Source organism: Tarenaya hassleriana, unplaced genomic scaffold (assembly GCF_000463585.1).
Source record: "Tarenaya hassleriana unplaced genomic scaffold, ASM46358v1 Cleome12, whole genome shotgun sequence".
In the NCBI taxonomy this organism is placed as follows: Eukaryota; Viridiplantae; Streptophyta; class Magnoliopsida; order Brassicales; family Cleomaceae; genus Tarenaya; species Tarenaya hassleriana.
In genome coordinates this window covers 1258380-1274610 of record NW_010962392.1, presented here as the reverse complement: position 1 = coordinate 1274610, position 16231 = coordinate 1258380, and the positions used below count along the sequence as shown (strand labels likewise).

At 39.9% G+C, this 16231-nt stretch overlaps 2 protein-coding genes and 1 pseudogene across 13 annotated transcripts; 2 read left to right on the top strand and 1 right to left on the bottom strand.

The window, feature by feature from the left end:
* Window positions 1-119: 119 nt before the first annotated feature.
* On the bottom strand, window positions 120-2704 carry LOC104806402 (putative cysteine-rich receptor-like protein kinase 35). 5 transcript variants are annotated; one of them, XM_019201667.1, is made up of 8 exons: window positions 1953-2285; window positions 1882-1889; window positions 1663-1794; window positions 1457-1578; window positions 1158-1368; window positions 838-1075; window positions 600-753; window positions 120-519 (listed from the first exon to the last, which is right to left on the bottom strand). In XM_019201667.1, the coding sequence occupies exons 1-8, from the start codon at window positions 2216-2218 to the stop codon at window positions 202-204; spliced, it is 1449 nt and encodes a 482-aa protein (XP_019057212.1). In that variant the 5' UTR covers window positions 2219-2285; the 3' UTR covers window positions 120-201. The 5 variants fall into 5 exon arrangements, with proteins under 5 accessions (XP_019057212.1, XP_019057210.1, XP_010529589.1 ...); XM_019201665.1 differs by having other exon boundaries at window positions 838-1081; window positions 1155-1368; window positions 1882-2704; XM_010531287.1 differs by having other exon boundaries at window positions 1882-2704.
* A 1917-nt stretch (window positions 2705-4621) lies between these two features.
* Window positions 4622-10000, top strand: LOC104806403 (putative cysteine-rich receptor-like protein kinase 35). Of its 8 annotated transcripts, none has more exons than XM_010531289.1 (9): window positions 5284-5389; window positions 5488-5609; window positions 7974-8118; window positions 8242-8373; window positions 8478-8599; window positions 8705-8915; window positions 8999-9236; window positions 9357-9510; window positions 9597-10000. In XM_010531289.1, the coding sequence occupies exons 1-9, from the start codon at window positions 5377-5379 to the stop codon at window positions 9915-9917; spliced, it is 1458 nt and encodes a 485-aa protein (XP_010529591.1). In that variant the 5' UTR covers window positions 5284-5376; the 3' UTR covers window positions 9918-10000. The 8 variants fall into 8 exon arrangements, with proteins under 8 accessions (XP_010529592.1, XP_010529591.1, XP_019057207.1 ...); XM_019201662.1 differs by lacking the exon at window positions 5284-5389 and adding an exon at window positions 5693-5727 and having other exon boundaries at window positions 5494-5586; XM_019201659.1 differs by lacking the exon at window positions 5284-5389 and adding an exon at window positions 5693-5727 and having other exon boundaries at window positions 5523-5609; window positions 7372-8118.
* Window positions 10001-13484: 3484 nt separating this feature from the next.
* On the top strand, window positions 13485-16016 carry LOC104806992 (annotated as a pseudogene).
* The last annotated feature ends 215 nt before the right edge of the window (window positions 16017-16231 follow it).

The window sequence follows — 16231 nt, the reverse complement described above, 5'->3', positions numbered from 1 at the left end:
TTAAGGAAATAAATCTAGAAATTAGTTTTTCAAGTTGTGGAATTTTAATCGGATTTACCCTTAAATTTAATTCGATTTATTATTTGTAAAGAGCTGAAAATCTTCAGTACAAGCAACATGCTCGCGTCTCATACCAGACGTGTGCGGACATCAAGACACCGAACAAGATGAATGGTTCGGTACACAAGGAGAAGGACATATTCAACGAGGATAAAGATCAGTAAATGATGAATCATCGACCGAACAAGGAACAGACTTGCTTGTACTAGACTCTGAAATTGAACTCAGATCTTGTCCACTTTGCAAGAAAAAGCCAGGTGGGTGAGGCACCGGAAGTGTGATCGTGTTGCTTGTGAGCATCAGCATGATCGCTGACAACGTTGGTCGATCTGTTGGATGCTCCTGAACACATAACAGACCGATGTGGATGCACCTAATTGCTTCATCCCTCTGGTAATTCTCCCCAAGAGTCGGATCTACGAGCTCTAATGGCGACCCGTTTCTCCATGCCCTCCAAGCCTGCCATAGACAGTGAGATCAATCAGTTAGTTATTCAATACTCTTAACATTTTTTCACTTGTTCAGTTCCTGTTACTCACTTGTGTTACTAAATTTCTGACAGTGTCCTCTGTTTGGTTGAAACTGCTGTTCTTCTTGCCGCTTATAATCTCCAGAACTAAGACTCCAAAGCTGTAGACATCAGATTTCATGGAGAATCGGCCATGCATCGCGTACTCGGGAGATATGTAGCCGCTGAAACATAAAGCTAACTTCAGTTTTCAGGCAACAAATGCAAAGACACATGCAGTTTGTTGACAAAAGAAAGGAAAGATTTACTATGTCCCGATGATTCTTCCTGTATTGGCTTGAGTCTGGTCCACTCCAAATATCCTCGCCATTCCGAAATCTGCAATCTTCGGGTTCATGTCGGTATCTAATAGAACATTACTCGCTTTGAGGTCACGGTGTATGATTGTGAGCCGTGAATCTTGGTGAAGATACAAAATTCCTCGAGCAATCCCTTCGATAATCTTGTACCGTACCGTCCAGTCTAGTAGTCCTTGCTTTGCAGGGTCTACACATTCAGATCCATACTTGACCATTATTAGCCTCAAGATTCACAATCCAAGTTTCAAGATTATTGAAATCCAACATACCAAACAGGAAATAGTCAAGGCTTTTGTTGGGCACAAACTCATACACGAGCAACTTTTCTTCTCCTTCAACGCAAAACCCGAGAAGCCTGACCAGATTTCTATGCTGAAGCTTTGCTACGAGAACAGCCTCGTTCTTAAACTCTCTTGCACCTTGGCTTGAAGTTTTTGACAGCCTCTTCACTGCAACTTGGGTTCCACTCGGAAGCGTACCCTACAAATTATTACGGATCATAAGTCATATATAGTCGCTTATCCGTTTGTGTTGTTGATTCAAATTATCAGACAACCAAAGTATGTACCTTGTAAACTTCGCCAAATCCACCTTCACCTAGCTTTTTACTCTCCGAAAATCTATTTGTTGCGGCTTCTATACTCTTCAAGTCCAGTTGTAGCAAGTGGGTAGTTGAAATATCATCTTCAGCTGCAGATTAAAAGCATTGCTTATCAGTAAAACCTTAATCATAACCATTATCGAAATCTATTTCCCCGGAAGGGAGATGCTCACTTTCAAGTTCAATTGCTCTATAAGATTTTCTCCTCCAGCATACAGCAATCCCCAAAGCAAGCAACACCAAGATGACTACGACGGTGGGAATAATTATTGCCACGATAATTCCCGTTGAAATCGTTTTATCATCTGCATAAACACCATTTACCAAAGATTACTTCAAAACTTTCCACAACTTATCTTTAACAGTCATAGTTTAGGAGTTGGAGGACTAACCTTTCTTGGTTGTGTTGGCGTTAAACCTCGGAGAAGGAGGCGGAGGTGGTAGAGACGGTGGTGGAGGAGATGTTGACGTGATGTTTTCAAAGGCTCTGGAATATGGATACAGATCCCACCGGAAAAAACAGCTCGGTCTTGCAACAACGCCGCCTTGCTTTCCATGGCAGCATGACTTATAATCACCAACACTTTGTCGTAGACAAGCGTTACAATCTCCGGGAGATAGATCTGAAGTGCATTGCATTAGTGCATATATTCTCTTGAAACTAGGTAGGTCCTCTATTTCAGCCGAGTAGTAGTTGCCCTTAGACGGGGAAGAAGCTGCAGCAATCATACGATTTGCTAAACCCTCCCATATTCTGTCAAACTCCGTTAAATTTACACCGATATCTCCAGTGTTGTACAGCGGAAAACTCGGCCACAAATCGAGGGATCCAAGAAACGAACGGTTGGAGTAGCGTACGAGGCAAAGCGTTGGATCACCAGGCCACGAATAGGCGTCTGTCTGGTTAGGACAACTGCTTATTATTTTATCGGATTCGGTCTGGATGCATTTGGAACAATCCTCGGCCTTAGCGTCTGGAATGCACATCCCCACGGCAAACACTCTGTCGGGTTCTTGGCCAACCGAAGCATTGTGGAATCCTCCGCGAGCTGTGACATTGGAGGGAAGATACGACAGGACAAGGCGGTGGTTCACGTCGTAAGTACCATTCGGTCTGAAAGATCTTTCAGTGTCTGGACATATCTGTGCAGAAACAACACCAAAGCTTATGAGGGCAAGCCAGAAGATTGACAGGCATGAACTCTTCTGTCTCATTTTGGAGATTAGAATATCAAGGAGGTATAGGGATATGAGTATATGTTTATACAGTCTATGCGCGCGTATCTGTTACGTATCTTGTATAGTGTAATGGGAATTGAAATTTCTCTGCAGCTTTCCGCGGGGAATATTACTCAAATAACCCATTTGGGTCGCAGCAATTTCAGTGTACACCACCGAAAAAAAAAAAAAAATTTTGCGACCTTATTACGACTAATATATAACTAATATACAACCTATTACGACTAACAAACTACTCTTATTTTAGTTGTATATTAGTTATATATTAGTCGTAACAAGGTCGCAAAATTTTTTTTTTTTCTGGGTGGTGTACCCTGAAATTGCTGCGACCCAAGTGGGTTATTAGGGTTAAAACCCCCTTTCCGCGGCCGGAGAGGCTTGGAGGTTGACCCATCAGTGAATTTTCTACGTCGACCTTGTAAAAAAAGAAACTGAAATTTCAATGGGGAAAATCACTCAAATGACCCACTTGGTTCGCATCTATTTCACCAGTACACCACAAAAAACATAACACATTTTTTTCTCCGAAAAAAGACGAAATTACCCTTAATAAATCACGATATTTATCCGTTCGAAAACAACTTCGTTATTACGATTTCGTAATTAATTCTAAATATAGTTACAAAAAGGTGGCAAAAAAAATTATCCGTCCTATTTTAATTGTATATCAGTTATATGTTAGTCGCAAAAAGGTCGCAAAAAATAAAACGAAAAGGGTATTTTGGACTTTTTCAATCGAAAAGTGGGTTAAAATTGAAATTTTTTTTTTTTTTTTCTGGGTGGTGTACCCTGAAATTGCTACGACATAAGTGGGTTATTAGGGTTAAAACCCCATTTCAATGATGACAATTTCTAAGTGGAAGTATTAATAACGTGGGAATTTCAAGGGCATAGAAATGGCGTTGAAGATTTCGTTGTGTGTACGTGAGATTCACGGGATATAAAGACCGGTTGGATAATCAATCGGTAGACATCTCCATATTTGTTATTGAATTTTCGATCACATATCCATTATTGGTTTTCATATTTCTTTAATTAAGATTTTAGAATCCAACCCAAAGTCCGCTGGAGTTCGATCTTCCGAAACCCTAAAATTTCTCTGCGACTACATTTCGAAAACCCACGAAGCCCTTTGCAAAAATCTCAGTGATTTCTTCCTTTGCGAGTGAAGCTTGCTGTATTTCGATCCCTAATTGCTCCTCTGAATCCGAAATCATTAAAAACTCCTTCCAGTTTCTGGGCGATAGAATCGGTTTCGCTCAGGTACGTGTAGCTCGGTTTCTATTTGGACTTCACTAATGGCTGAATCGCTATTGTATAGTTACCGGAGGTTTGGGTTGGGTATTAGAGGATGTAAAAGACGATTCATGTATTATTGTGAAAATTGAATATTCGTATAGGGTAAAGAAGGATGGAGAAATGGGATATGTCGGTGGGTATATGGAAACATGCGATGGTAGGATTGAGGATTGATGTAAATTGCATGAAATCAGACAATTTAGGTTCGAAGTCCGAGTCCTGTACGACTGAACTTTGGGATTGGTCGTATAGATCTAAAAAAAATTGGGTCGGCTCGAGCTCGAGCTCGAACCGGAAACCTTCGGGCTGGTCTTTGACTCTTTTGAAGAAACCCGAATTTCGTCCTTTGACTACGGTTGATTTTGATTAAACGTTTATGCGCATGGAATTTTCAATTATTTTGTCAAAGTCGACGTAGAAAACTCAGTTAGGGAATGGAAGATAACTGACGGGTCATCTTGAGACATTTCTGTCCATGGCAAGTTAAAGAGAGATCTCAGTTCCCATTAAACCTGCAAGATACGGAATATATATATTCATAGACAATAGCACAGAAGAGTTCTTGCTTGTCTATCTTCTAGTTTGATCTCCAAAATGAGACAGAAGAGTTCGTGCTTGTCGATCTTCTGGTTTGCCCTAATAAGCTCTGGTGTTGTTTCTGCACAGATATGTCCTGACACTGAAAGATCTTTCAGACCGAATGGTACTTACGACGTAAACAGCCGCCTTGTCCTGTCGTATCTTCCCTCCAATGTCACAGCTCAAGGAGGATTCTACAATGCTTCGGTTGGCCAAGAACCCGATAGAGTTCATGCCTTGGGAATGTGCATCCTTGGCGCCCAAGCTGAGGATTGTTCCAAATGTATCCAGACAGAATCCGACAGAATAACAAGCAACTGTCCTAACCAGACAGAAGCCTATTCATGGCCTGGCCATCCAACGCTTTGCCTCCTACGCTACTCCAACCATTCGTTTCTTGGTTCCCTCGATTTGGAGCCGAGTTTTCTCGAGTCCAACCCTAGAAATATGAGTGTAAATTCGACAGAGCTTGATGGAATATGGGAGGGTTTAGCAACTCGTATGATCGCTGAAGCTTCCTCGGGCAAGGAGAACTACTATGTGGCTGAAATAGAACCGGGTTTCGAGGTGAGAATATATTCACTAATGCAATGCACTTCAGATCTACCTTCCGGAAATTGTAGGGCTTGTCTACGACGAAGTGTTGGCGATTATCAAACGTGCTGCCATGGAAAACGGCTTTGTCGCAAGACCGAGCTGCTTTTTTCGATGGGAACTGTATACATTTTCTAGGATTCGTTGTTTGGAGGAGGAGAAAGTCGTACCGACCGATGGAACTTGAAAGTGAGTTTTCCATGTTTTGCAATTATTCGAATTCGGAAGTTTGATCATAGTGTGATGGGGAAAAAGTGTTTCTTAGCTAATGTTGTGGCATTGTGCAGATGATGATGATATCGCAGCTCCACAGTCATTGCAATTCGACTTCAAGACATTTGAAGATGCAACAACTCAATTTTCTCCAAGTAACAGACTCGGTCAAGGTGGGTTCAGTGAAGTTTACAAGGTATTCGATCTCATATCGCCTCTTCTACTGCTTCTTCAAGATTTTGAATCAATACAGCCGGTGTTGCCTTCTTGATTTTGCAGATTTTTACAGCCTAATCTCGTGACTGAATCATATGGTATGACTTGTGCGCTTAGGATAATTTACCGGTATACCGGTTTGTTTACACAACTCAAACCGGTTTATTATGCATCCAGAAATTTGTCCTGCTATATGTATATTACAGCAGGTTGAATGGATACCATTTTTGAAGTTTAGAATGCAAAAATGAGAAAAATTGATAATCAAATTTTTATAAATTAATTTTCTTGGAAAACTGATTTTTTGAACAGTTCGGTCTGAAAATGGTATCAAGTTTTCCGATACGATTCAATTCAGAAACCGTATACAGTTTTTCAGTATAATTCGATCCGAAAACCACATAAAAATTTTCAATTAAGTTTGAAAACGATATCGAATTTTTCGGTATAATTTGATTTGGAAACAATATCGAGTTTTTCGATTCGATTCAAAACGTTACCGAGTTTTTATGCAATCGTCTCTAATTTAAAATTAAGAAAATCAGATAAGGAATCCTCATTTGGGGAGAGACATTCATATAGATTTCTCCGATATTCTAGAAGATGTAGTCGGGTCGGATGCGTGGTGAACTTCCAAATTATCAAAAAAAAAAATCTATGTATGTCATGGGAGATATTGTTATCATGGTACCAAGGTAATTGATATTTGTTAAGTCAATAGTAATTTAACCACTTATGTCAATAAATGCCAAAATACAGGGCTGGACACGGGTCGGTTATCCATGTTTTTAGAGATACCCGTCTTCGTTTTCGTCTTCGTGGGTTTTAGAGAAATATTATCTTTGTCTCTATCTCACAACATCCAGGTACCCGTCCAACGGGTACCCATAGCTAAAAGACGGGTACTCATGAGCACCCGTACCCATATATAAAACATTAAACAATATAAAATTAAACCAAATAATCAACAAAAATATACATATTTTAGTCTAGAAACACATTTATATGTTTGAAAATTCTTAAAATATAACAATATGTATAGAATCCTAGAAAAATTTTCAAAAATACAAAATAATTTGAATTTGAATTCACCAAAACTTGAAAATCCAATATATAATCCTCAAAGAAAGTAGAAATAACCTAAGTATTTTGGTAATTATATTAAGAATATAAGGGTAATTTTTTCATTTTAATAACGGGTACCCGCGTTATTTCAATATATGAAACCCGAACCCGAACCCGTATGACGGATATTCCACTTTTTAATACCCATTTTCATCTTCGTTAGATGTCGAGTACCCGTTTTCAGGTACCCTCGAGATTGGGTACCCACATACACGTGGATAACGGGTTTAAATGCACAGCCCTACCAAAATATACAAATAATAAGATAATATATGTTCGACAACGACATATCGTCTTCCGAAATAAAAAAGATAAGAATAAAATTCTATTGGGTATTTTGTTTATTAGAAAAATAGGCAATCATACTCCGTTGTCAACGCAGGCTGCACCACTTAATTTTTGTTTGTCGCTAAGGGTGCACCATTAAATATTTTCATTAAAGGAAAAGGGTGGCCCATGGATTATACAAGCAACCAGAAAATCTTAAATTTCTTTTTTATAAATAAAAAGTCGGAAGCCACTCAACCAGAAAATCTTGAAGATGAACAAGAAGTCGTTTTCTTTCATCTGTTCTGTCTTCATGTGCGCTGTCACTGTTCATTCACAAATATGTTTAGACACTTCAGGTTCTTTCCCACCAAACAGTACTTACGACAAGAACCGCCGTCTCGCCCTCTCATTCCTTGCTTCCAACGTCACCGCTCGAAACGGATTCTACAACGTTTCGGTCGGTCAAGGTTCTGACAGAGCCTACGCAGTTGGGATGTGCAACCCTGGTCCTGAACCCGGGTTCTGTTCCAACTGTATCCAAGTCGAATCTGCCAAGTTAATACAGACTTGCTCGAACCAGACAGAAGGGTTTGAATGGCAAACTGATGATAATATTGCTTGCCTTGTTCGCTACTCCAACCGTTCATTCTTCGGATCGCTCGGCTCAAGCCCACGTGTCGTGTTTTTCAGTACCGGAGAACTGAACACGAATCTAACCGAGTTTTACGGAATTTGGGAAGGACTAATGACTCGTGTGGTGGAAGCAGCTTCTTCGAGCAACGATAGCGTATCATTGTCTAATCGTAAGTACTATGTGGTGGATATAGCCGCCACCACAGCTACCGCGAATATATACGCGTTGATGCAGTGCACACCGGATATATCTTCCGCGGATTGCAAGGAATGTCTGCAGAAATGTGTCGATGACTATAAATTGTGTTGCCGTCAGAACCAAGGCGGCGCCGTTGTAAGGCCGAGTTGCTTGTTCCGGTGGGATCTGTTTCCTTTCGCTGGAGCTTTTGAGAATATCACAGTTGCGTCACCACCTTCTCCAGCCCCTTCACCGACCGGTCATGCCAACACTACCAAGAAAGGTAAGCCCTTCCACTGCAGAACTGTGGTTTAATCAAGAATTTGTGGATGGTACAAATGATAGATGATGTCTTTATTTTATTTTGTGCATATATCATTCGTATCGTCATTCGGGCATGGTGCAGAAAGCAGAGGAATCTCAAAGGGAACCATTGCAGGAATCGTTGTTCCAACTCTAGTTGTTGTCCTCGTGTTACTTGGTCTTGGATATGTTGTCTGCTGCAGGGAAAAATCTAACATAGAAGCTGATCTTCAAAGTGAGTAGTTCCTGTTTCACCATCATTTCCTAAGTTTGGCCATATTTTCGTTGCAGTCTCCATACGATAATATAGACACATTTCAAGACACTTTTCTTGTGCAGATGGTGATGATATCACATCTAGACACTCGCTGCAATTCGATTTCAAGACAATTGAGGCTGCAACAGATAGATTTTCGGAGAGCAACAAGATCGGTCAAGGTGGATTTGGTGAAGTTTATAAGGTATACTGGTATAGTTTCATTGTAGCCTGAGTTTTTATGGTCACCTGGGAAATTTGTATAACATTATCAAGATGGATCGTGTGATGGATTAAGTTGATCTTATAGGGTATGCTTCCGGACGGGAAAGAAGTTGCGGTGAAGAGGCTGGCCAAGAACTCGGGACAAGGTTCGCGAGAGTTCAAGAACGAGGTTCTTCTTGTAGCAAAGCTTCAACATAGAAATCTTGTTAGACTTCTCGGGTTTTGCTTGGAAGAAGAAGAAAAGATACTCGTCTACGAGTTTGTACTCAACAAAAGCCTCGATTATTTTCTGTTTGGTAAGTTGAACTCAATTCGCATGATACATATGTTTGAATGGTTTTATATGATCCTTCTCAACACTCGGGCTAGTGATATGCAGACCCTTCAAGACGAGATCATTTGGATTGGACAAGACGGTACAAGATTATTAGAGGGATTGCTAAAGGAATTCTATATCTTCATCAAGATTCAAGACTCACAATCATACACCGTGATCTCAAAGCAAGCAATATTCTCCTAGACGCGGATCTAGACCCCAAAATTGCAGATTTTGGCATCGCGAGGATCTTGGGAGTGGACCAAAGCCGAGCTGATACAAGCCGAATAGTTGGAACTTAGTGAGTGGAATATGCCTTTTCCTATGTAGACCAAAGTCGCGTTGATACAAGCAACATTCTCCTAGACGCCGATCTAAGAATTTGTTACTAGTTTACTCATAATTTTGTCTTATCTTTCAGCGGTTACATGTCTCCAGAGTACGCGATGCACGGTTATTTTTCCCTAAAATCTGATGTCTACAGCTTCGGAGTTTTGATTCTAGAGATTATAAGTGGCAAAGTGAATAGCAGCTTTTACGAAACGGATGATACTCCGGGAAATTTGGTCACACACGTAAGCAGATAACCAAGTTTCGATATTTTGATCTCTTAGAACTTTGACATATAAGGGTTATATGTACATTTTTATTATAATGTTAGGTTTGGAGACTTTGGAGAAACGGGTCACACTTAGAGCTTATGGATCCGGCCATTGGAGAGATCTATCAGAGTGACGAAGTTACTAGATGTATCCATATCGCGTTACTTTGTGTTCAGAATGATCCTGCGGATCGTCCAACGATGTCGACAATCATAGTGATGCTCACTAGTAACACGGTCACTTTACCGGTTCCACATCAACCAGGATTTTTCTTGCAAAGTAGACGCGGCCGAGAAGCAGGAGCCGAGGGCTTGGTGTCAGGTCCATCGATTCCTGGTTCCATTGATGATGGATCCATCACTTGTTTAGATCCTCGTTGAACATTGCCTTCTCTTTGTGTTTTATGTTGAATTATGCTCCTATTTGTTTCTTGGGGGAGACAATTGACCGTTAACTTCTGGTAGTTTACGGTTGGGGGGAACTCTTTCTGGTTAAAAATTCGTGATCAATAAAATTCATATGGAATAAACCGGAAAATTATGGGATCGTTGCATTCAAAAACCGGATAATTTATACAACCCAAACCAACCGTTGGTACGTTAACCAAACCGGTTTATATCCCGTGATTCTCACGTGGACCAATTAAATCTTCAGACCAGTTGGTAATAATTTTCTTGGAGAAACTTCAACGCTATGATTGACTTTGAGTCAATCAATACTTATGCTCTTGGAAATTTCTTATTTATTTATTTATTTTTTTGACAAAGTCGACGTAGAAAATTCATTTGAGGAGTGGATGACGACTGATGGGTCACCTTGAAACCTCTCTGGCCACGGAAGGTTGCAGAGAAATTTCAACTCCCATTAAACCTACAAGATACGTAGCAGATACGCAGATACTGTATAGACATATGTTCATCTCCCTCCACGCTTGTGATTCTAATAATTCAAGCATTGGTCTGGTCTCCAAAATGGCACAGAAGAGTTCATGCTTGCCAATCTTCTGGTTTGCCCTCATATGGTGTTGTTTCTGCGCAGCTATCGTGTCCGAATGATGCAGGACTTTCAGGCCAAACGGTACTTACGACATAAACCGCCGCCTTGTTCTGTCGGAGCTTTCCTCCAATGTCACAGATCAAGGAGGATTCTACAATGCTTCGGTTGGCCAAGAACCCGATAGAGTTCGTGCCTTGGGAATGTGCATCCCGGGCGCTAAAGCCGAGGATTGCTCCAAATGTATCCAGACAGAATCCAACAGAATAACAAGCAACTGTCCTAACCAGACAGAAGCCTATTCATGGCCTGGTGAACCGACGCTTTGCCTCTTACGCTACTCCAGCCGCTCATTTCTTGGATCCCTCGAGTTCTCTCGAGTTCAACCCTAGAAATATGAGTGTAAATTCGACAGAGCTTGATGGAATATGGGAGGGTTTAGCAGCTCGTATGATCGCTAAAGCTTCCTCGGGCAAGGAGAACTACTGCGTGGCACCCAACAGATCGTGGGCGAGTGGTCAAATTTGAGGTAAGAGGTAACTCCACCTTGAGGTTGAGTATTCGATTCCTGGCTGGTGGGGAGGGAGGTAATTTCTGGGTTTATATGATCCATATACAAAAGCTACTCCCGGACCGGAGGTTTACCTAGTCAGCGCGCCCGAATGGTAACAGCTAGGGATCCTCCATTATAAAAAAAAAAAAAAAAACTACTGCGTGGCTGAAATAGAAGATATGCGTCCCGGGTTTCGAGGTGAGAATCTATTCACTAATGCAATGCACTTCAAATATAAATGTCGGCGATTATCAAACGTGCTGCCGTGGGCGAAAGCGAGGCGGCTCTGTTGCAAGACCGAGCTGCTTTTTCCGGTGGGAAGTGTATCCATTCTCTGGAGCCTTTGAAAACGTTATGTCTGCATGTCCGCCTCCTTCTCCGTGTACTCGAGTGTTTGTGCAGACGGAAAAACGAGTTTGACGGTAACTATCGTTGCAATAGTTGTTCCCAGCGTTATAATCATGGCACTGCTCGCTCTAGGATTCGTCGATTGGAGGAGGAGAAAAAAAAAATATTATTAGAATATAAAATATAAATCAAAAGTTAGCCAAATTTATATTTTTTTTTTTCATATTTAATGCATTTTTCTTTTTTATCCAAAAAAATATTAATAAGGAATAATTTCTGTAAAAAAGTGGGATCCGGGTATGCATACCATATAAATTATTAGTAACAAAAACATCATGTATATATACTTCAAATTATAAATTTAAAGTTTTATAAATAATAATATTTGTAAATATATTTATTTATTTGAATTATATATTTTTCAGTATTTTATTACTATATTACGAATGTATAACTTGATTTACAATTATAAAATAAGTTTATAATTTTTAAATGTATCAATTAAATCACCATGATTTAAAAATTTTAATTCAAATATAAAGATATTTATTATAAAATATAAATAATGTATCTAAAATATTTCATAACTTTTGAATATAACAATAGATAATTTAACTAAATAAAATTTTATACGATAATAGAAAACATTTATTTATTGAAAAGTATAAATAATTTTAGTTGGAATTGTCACAAATATCATGTAATTTAGTATCTTTACAAAAAAATTTAATTGGTTAAATTAATTTATATAAAACTGCGAAGAATTAATATTAATTAAATATATAATTAATAAAAATAGTATTATGGTACCATTAGTGTGTTCTGTAATAAAATTTGTAGATGGGATGTTGATCGTGAGTATCCGAACTTTTGTCGCGAAGAGAAACGACAAAAAAACTTAAAAAAATGTTATAAAAACCAGAGATGTCAATTGCATATTTTCTGAAGAAACATTCCGTTTCTTTCGGAGTATTTAAAAATCGGTTTGGTTTGGTTAGATTCGATTTGATTTTTTAGAAACATTACCATACAAATTTTTTGAACGGTTCGATTTGAAAACGGTATCAAGTTTTTCAACACAATTCATCAGTTCGAAAATCGTATCGAGTTTCTGGGTATAATTCGATCTGAAAATGATATTAAATTTTTCGATTCAGTTTGAAAACGATATCAAAGTTTTTGGTATAATTTGAATTCGAAAACAATATATAGTTTTTCAATTCGATTCAAAAACGTTAATGAGGTTTTATGCTATTGTCTCTAATTTAAAATGAAGAAAATCTATGTATGTCATGATAGATATTGTTATCATGCATGCACGGTACCAAGGTAATTGATATTTGTTAAGTCAATGGTAATTTAATCACTCCTTATGTCAATAAATGCCAAAATATACAAATAATAAGATAATATATGTTCGACAACGACACATGGTCTACCGATATAATAAAATTTTATTGGGTATTGCGACAAACAAAATTGCACTATCTGTATTTTGTTTTTTGAGAAAAACAGCCAATCATACTCCGATGTCAACTCTGCACGCCGCTCTGCGCAGGAAAAGGGTGCACCATGGATTATACATTTTTATTTTATTTTCTGCCAGAACAATTACAGACATTTGAAAATTTTGTATTATCGTACTCAATCTATCGACGATGTGAACGATCATACGAAGTTGCGTTGGCAATATATACATATATATATATATATAATATTAGTATACTAATCAGTCAGCAATCATGCATTCATCATAACACGACTGAGTCCACTGCAGTTTCCACAGACGCATACACGCACATATATATACACACATCCTGCCCGACTTCAAGTGGTAACTTGTGATACAAGCAACCAGAAAATCTTGAAGATGAACCAGAGCCAGAAGAAGTCGTTTTCTTTCATCTGTTCTGTCTTCATGTGCGTTGTCACTGTTCATTCGCAAATATGTTTGGACACTTCAGGTTCTTTCCCACCAAACGGCACTTATGACACGAACCGCCGTCTCGCCCTCTCATTTCTGGCTTCTAACGTCACCGCTCGAAACGGATTCTACAACGTTTCGGTCGGTCGAGGTTCAGACAGAGCTTACGCAGTTGGGATGTGCAACCCTGGTCCTGGACCCGGGTTCTGTTCCAACTGTATCCAAGCCGAATCTGCCAAGCTAATACAGACTTGCTCGAACCAGACAGAAGGGTTTGAATGGAAAACTGATGATAATATCGCTTGCCTTGTTCGCTACTCCAACCGTTCATTCTTCGGATCGCTCGGCTCAAGCCCACGTGTCGTGTTTTTCAGTACCGGAGAACTGAACACAAATCTAACCGAGTTTTACGGAGTTTGGGAGGGACTAATGGCTCGTGTGGTGGAGGCAGCTTCCTCGAGCAATGATAACGCATCATTGTCTAATCGTAAGTACTATGCGGTGGATACCGCCACCGCAGCTTTCGCGAATATATACGCGTTGATGCAGTGCACACCGGATATATCTTCCGCGGATTGCAAGGAATGTCTGCAGAAATGTGTCGGAGACTATGAATCGTGCTGCCGTCAGAACCAAGGCGGCGCCGTTGTAAGGCCGAGTTGCTTATTCCGGTGGGATCTGTTTCCTTTCGCTGGAGCTTTTGAGAATACCACAGTTGCATCACCACCTTCTCAAGCCCCTTCACCAGCCGATCAACCCCCTTCATCGACCGGTCATGCCAACACTACCAAGAAAGGTAAGCCCTTCCACCGCAGAACTGTGGTTTAATCAAGAATTTTCGGATGGTACAAATGACAGATGATGTCTTTATTTTATTTTGTGCGTATATAATTCGTATCGCCGTTCGGGCGTGGTGCAGAAAGCAGAGGAATCTCAAAGGGAACCATTGCGGGAATCGTTGTTCCAGCTCTAGTTGTTGTCCTCGTGTTGCTTGGTCTTGGATATGTTGTCTGCTGCAGGGAAAAATCTTACACAGAAGCTGATCTTCAAAGTGAGTAGTTCCTGTTTCCCCATTATTTCCTTAGTTTGGCCATATTTTTGTTGCAGTCTCCATACGATAATAGACACTTTTCTTGTGCAGATGGAGATGATATCACATCTAGACACTCGCTGCAATTCGATTTCAAGACAATTGATGATGCAACAGATAGATTTTCGGAGAGCAACAAGATCGGTCAAGGTGGATTTGGTGAAGTTTATAAGGTATACTGGTATGGTTTCATTGTAGCCTGAGTTTTTATGGTCATCTGGGAAATTTGTATAACATTATCAAGAGGGATCGTGTGATGGATTAAGTTGATCTTATAGGGTATGCTTCCGGATGGGACAGAAGTTGCGGTGAAGAGGCTGGCCAAGAACTCGGGACAAGGTTCGCGAGAGTTCAAGAACGAGGTTCTTCTTGTAGCAAAGCTTCAACATAGAAATCTTGTTAGACTTCTCGGGTTTTGCTTGGAAGAAGAAGAAAAGATACTTGTCTACGAATTTGTACTCAACAAAAGCCTCGATTATTTTCTGTTTGGTAAGTTGAACTCAACTCGCGCCATACATATGTTTGAATGGTTCTATATGATCCTTCTCTAGTCCTTCTCAACACCAGTAGTGATGATATGTAGACCCTTTGAGACGAGATCATTTGGATTGGACAAGACGATACAAGATCATCGTACAAGATTATTAGAGGGATTGCTAAAGGAATTCTATATCTTCATCAAGATTCAAGACTCACAATCATACACCGTGATCTCAAAGCAAGCAATATTCTCCTAGACGCGGATCTAAACCCCAAAATCGCAGATTTTGGTATGGCGAGGATCTTAGGAGTGGACCAAAGTCGAGCTGACACAGGCCGCATAGTTGGAACATAGTGAGTGATTTTGCCTTATCATATGTGAACCAAAGTCGCGCTAATACAAGCAACATTCTCCTAGACGCCGATCTAAACCCTTTGTTACTAGTTTACTCATAACTTTGTCTTATCTTTCAGCGGTTACATGTCTCCAGAGTACGCGATGCACGGTTATGTCTCCCTAAAATCTGACGTCTACAGCTTTGGAGTTTTAGTTCTAGAGATTATAAGTGGTAAAGTGAACAGCAGCTTCTACGAAACGGATGATGCTCCGGGCAATTTGGTCACACATGTAAGCATATATAACCAAGTTTCGATATTTTGATCTCTTATAACGTTGATATATACGGATTATATGAATATTGATTGATTTATTACTATGTTAGGTTTGGAGACTCTGGAGAAACGGGTCACCCTTAGAACTCGTGGATCCGGCCGTAGGAGAGATTTATCAGAGTGATGAAGTTGCCAGATGCATCCATATCGCGTTACTCTGTGTTCAGAATGATCCTGCAGATCGTCCAACGTTGTCGGCAATCATAGTGATGCTCACTAGTAGCACAATCGCTTTACCAGTTCCACATCAGCCCGGATTTTTCTTGCAAAGTAGGCGCGATCAAGAGGCAGGAGCCGATGGCTTGGTCTCAGGTCCGTCTATTCCTGGTTCCATTGATGATGGATCCATCACTTGTTTAGATCCTCGTTGAACGTTACCTTCTTTTGTGTTGATGATGGTCTCAGACTCTCATTGGGGTGAACTCTTTGTCCGGTTAAAAATTTGTGATCAATAAATTCATTTGGAATAAACCGAAAAACCGGTCGATTTATACAATCCAAACCGGTTTATACACTAAACCGTCAGTAGGTTAACCAAACCGGTTTATATCCTGTGATTCTCACGTGGACAGAATTAAATCTTCAGACCAGTTTGGTAAATCCTTTTAATTTTCCTGGAGAAACTGCAACGCTA

Coding starts and splice junctions, on each gene's coding strand:
- LOC104806402 (XM_019201665.1), bottom strand. CDS start 2,704: ATGAGACAGAAGAGTTCATGCCTGTCAATCTTCTGGCTTGCCCTCATA. Junction 1,795..1,881: donor CGCCAACACAACCAAGAAAG/GTTAGTCCTCCA, acceptor GTGTTTATGCAG/ATGATAAAACGATTTCAACG. Junction 1,082..1,154: donor TGACTATTTCCTGTTTGGTA/TGTTGGATTTCA, acceptor ATGGATCTGAAT/GTGTAGACCCTGCAAAGCAA.
- LOC104806403 (XM_019201659.1), top strand. CDS start 5,545: ATGCAACAACTCAATTTTCTCCAAGTAACAGACTCGGTCAAGGTGGGT. Junction 8,916..8,998: donor CCTCGATTATTTTCTGTTTG/GTAAGTTGAACT, acceptor AGTGATATGCAG/ACCCTTCAAGACGAGATCAT. Junction 9,511..9,596: donor CGGGAAATTTGGTCACACAC/GTAAGCAGATAA, acceptor TTATAATGTTAG/GTTTGGAGACTTTGGAGAAA.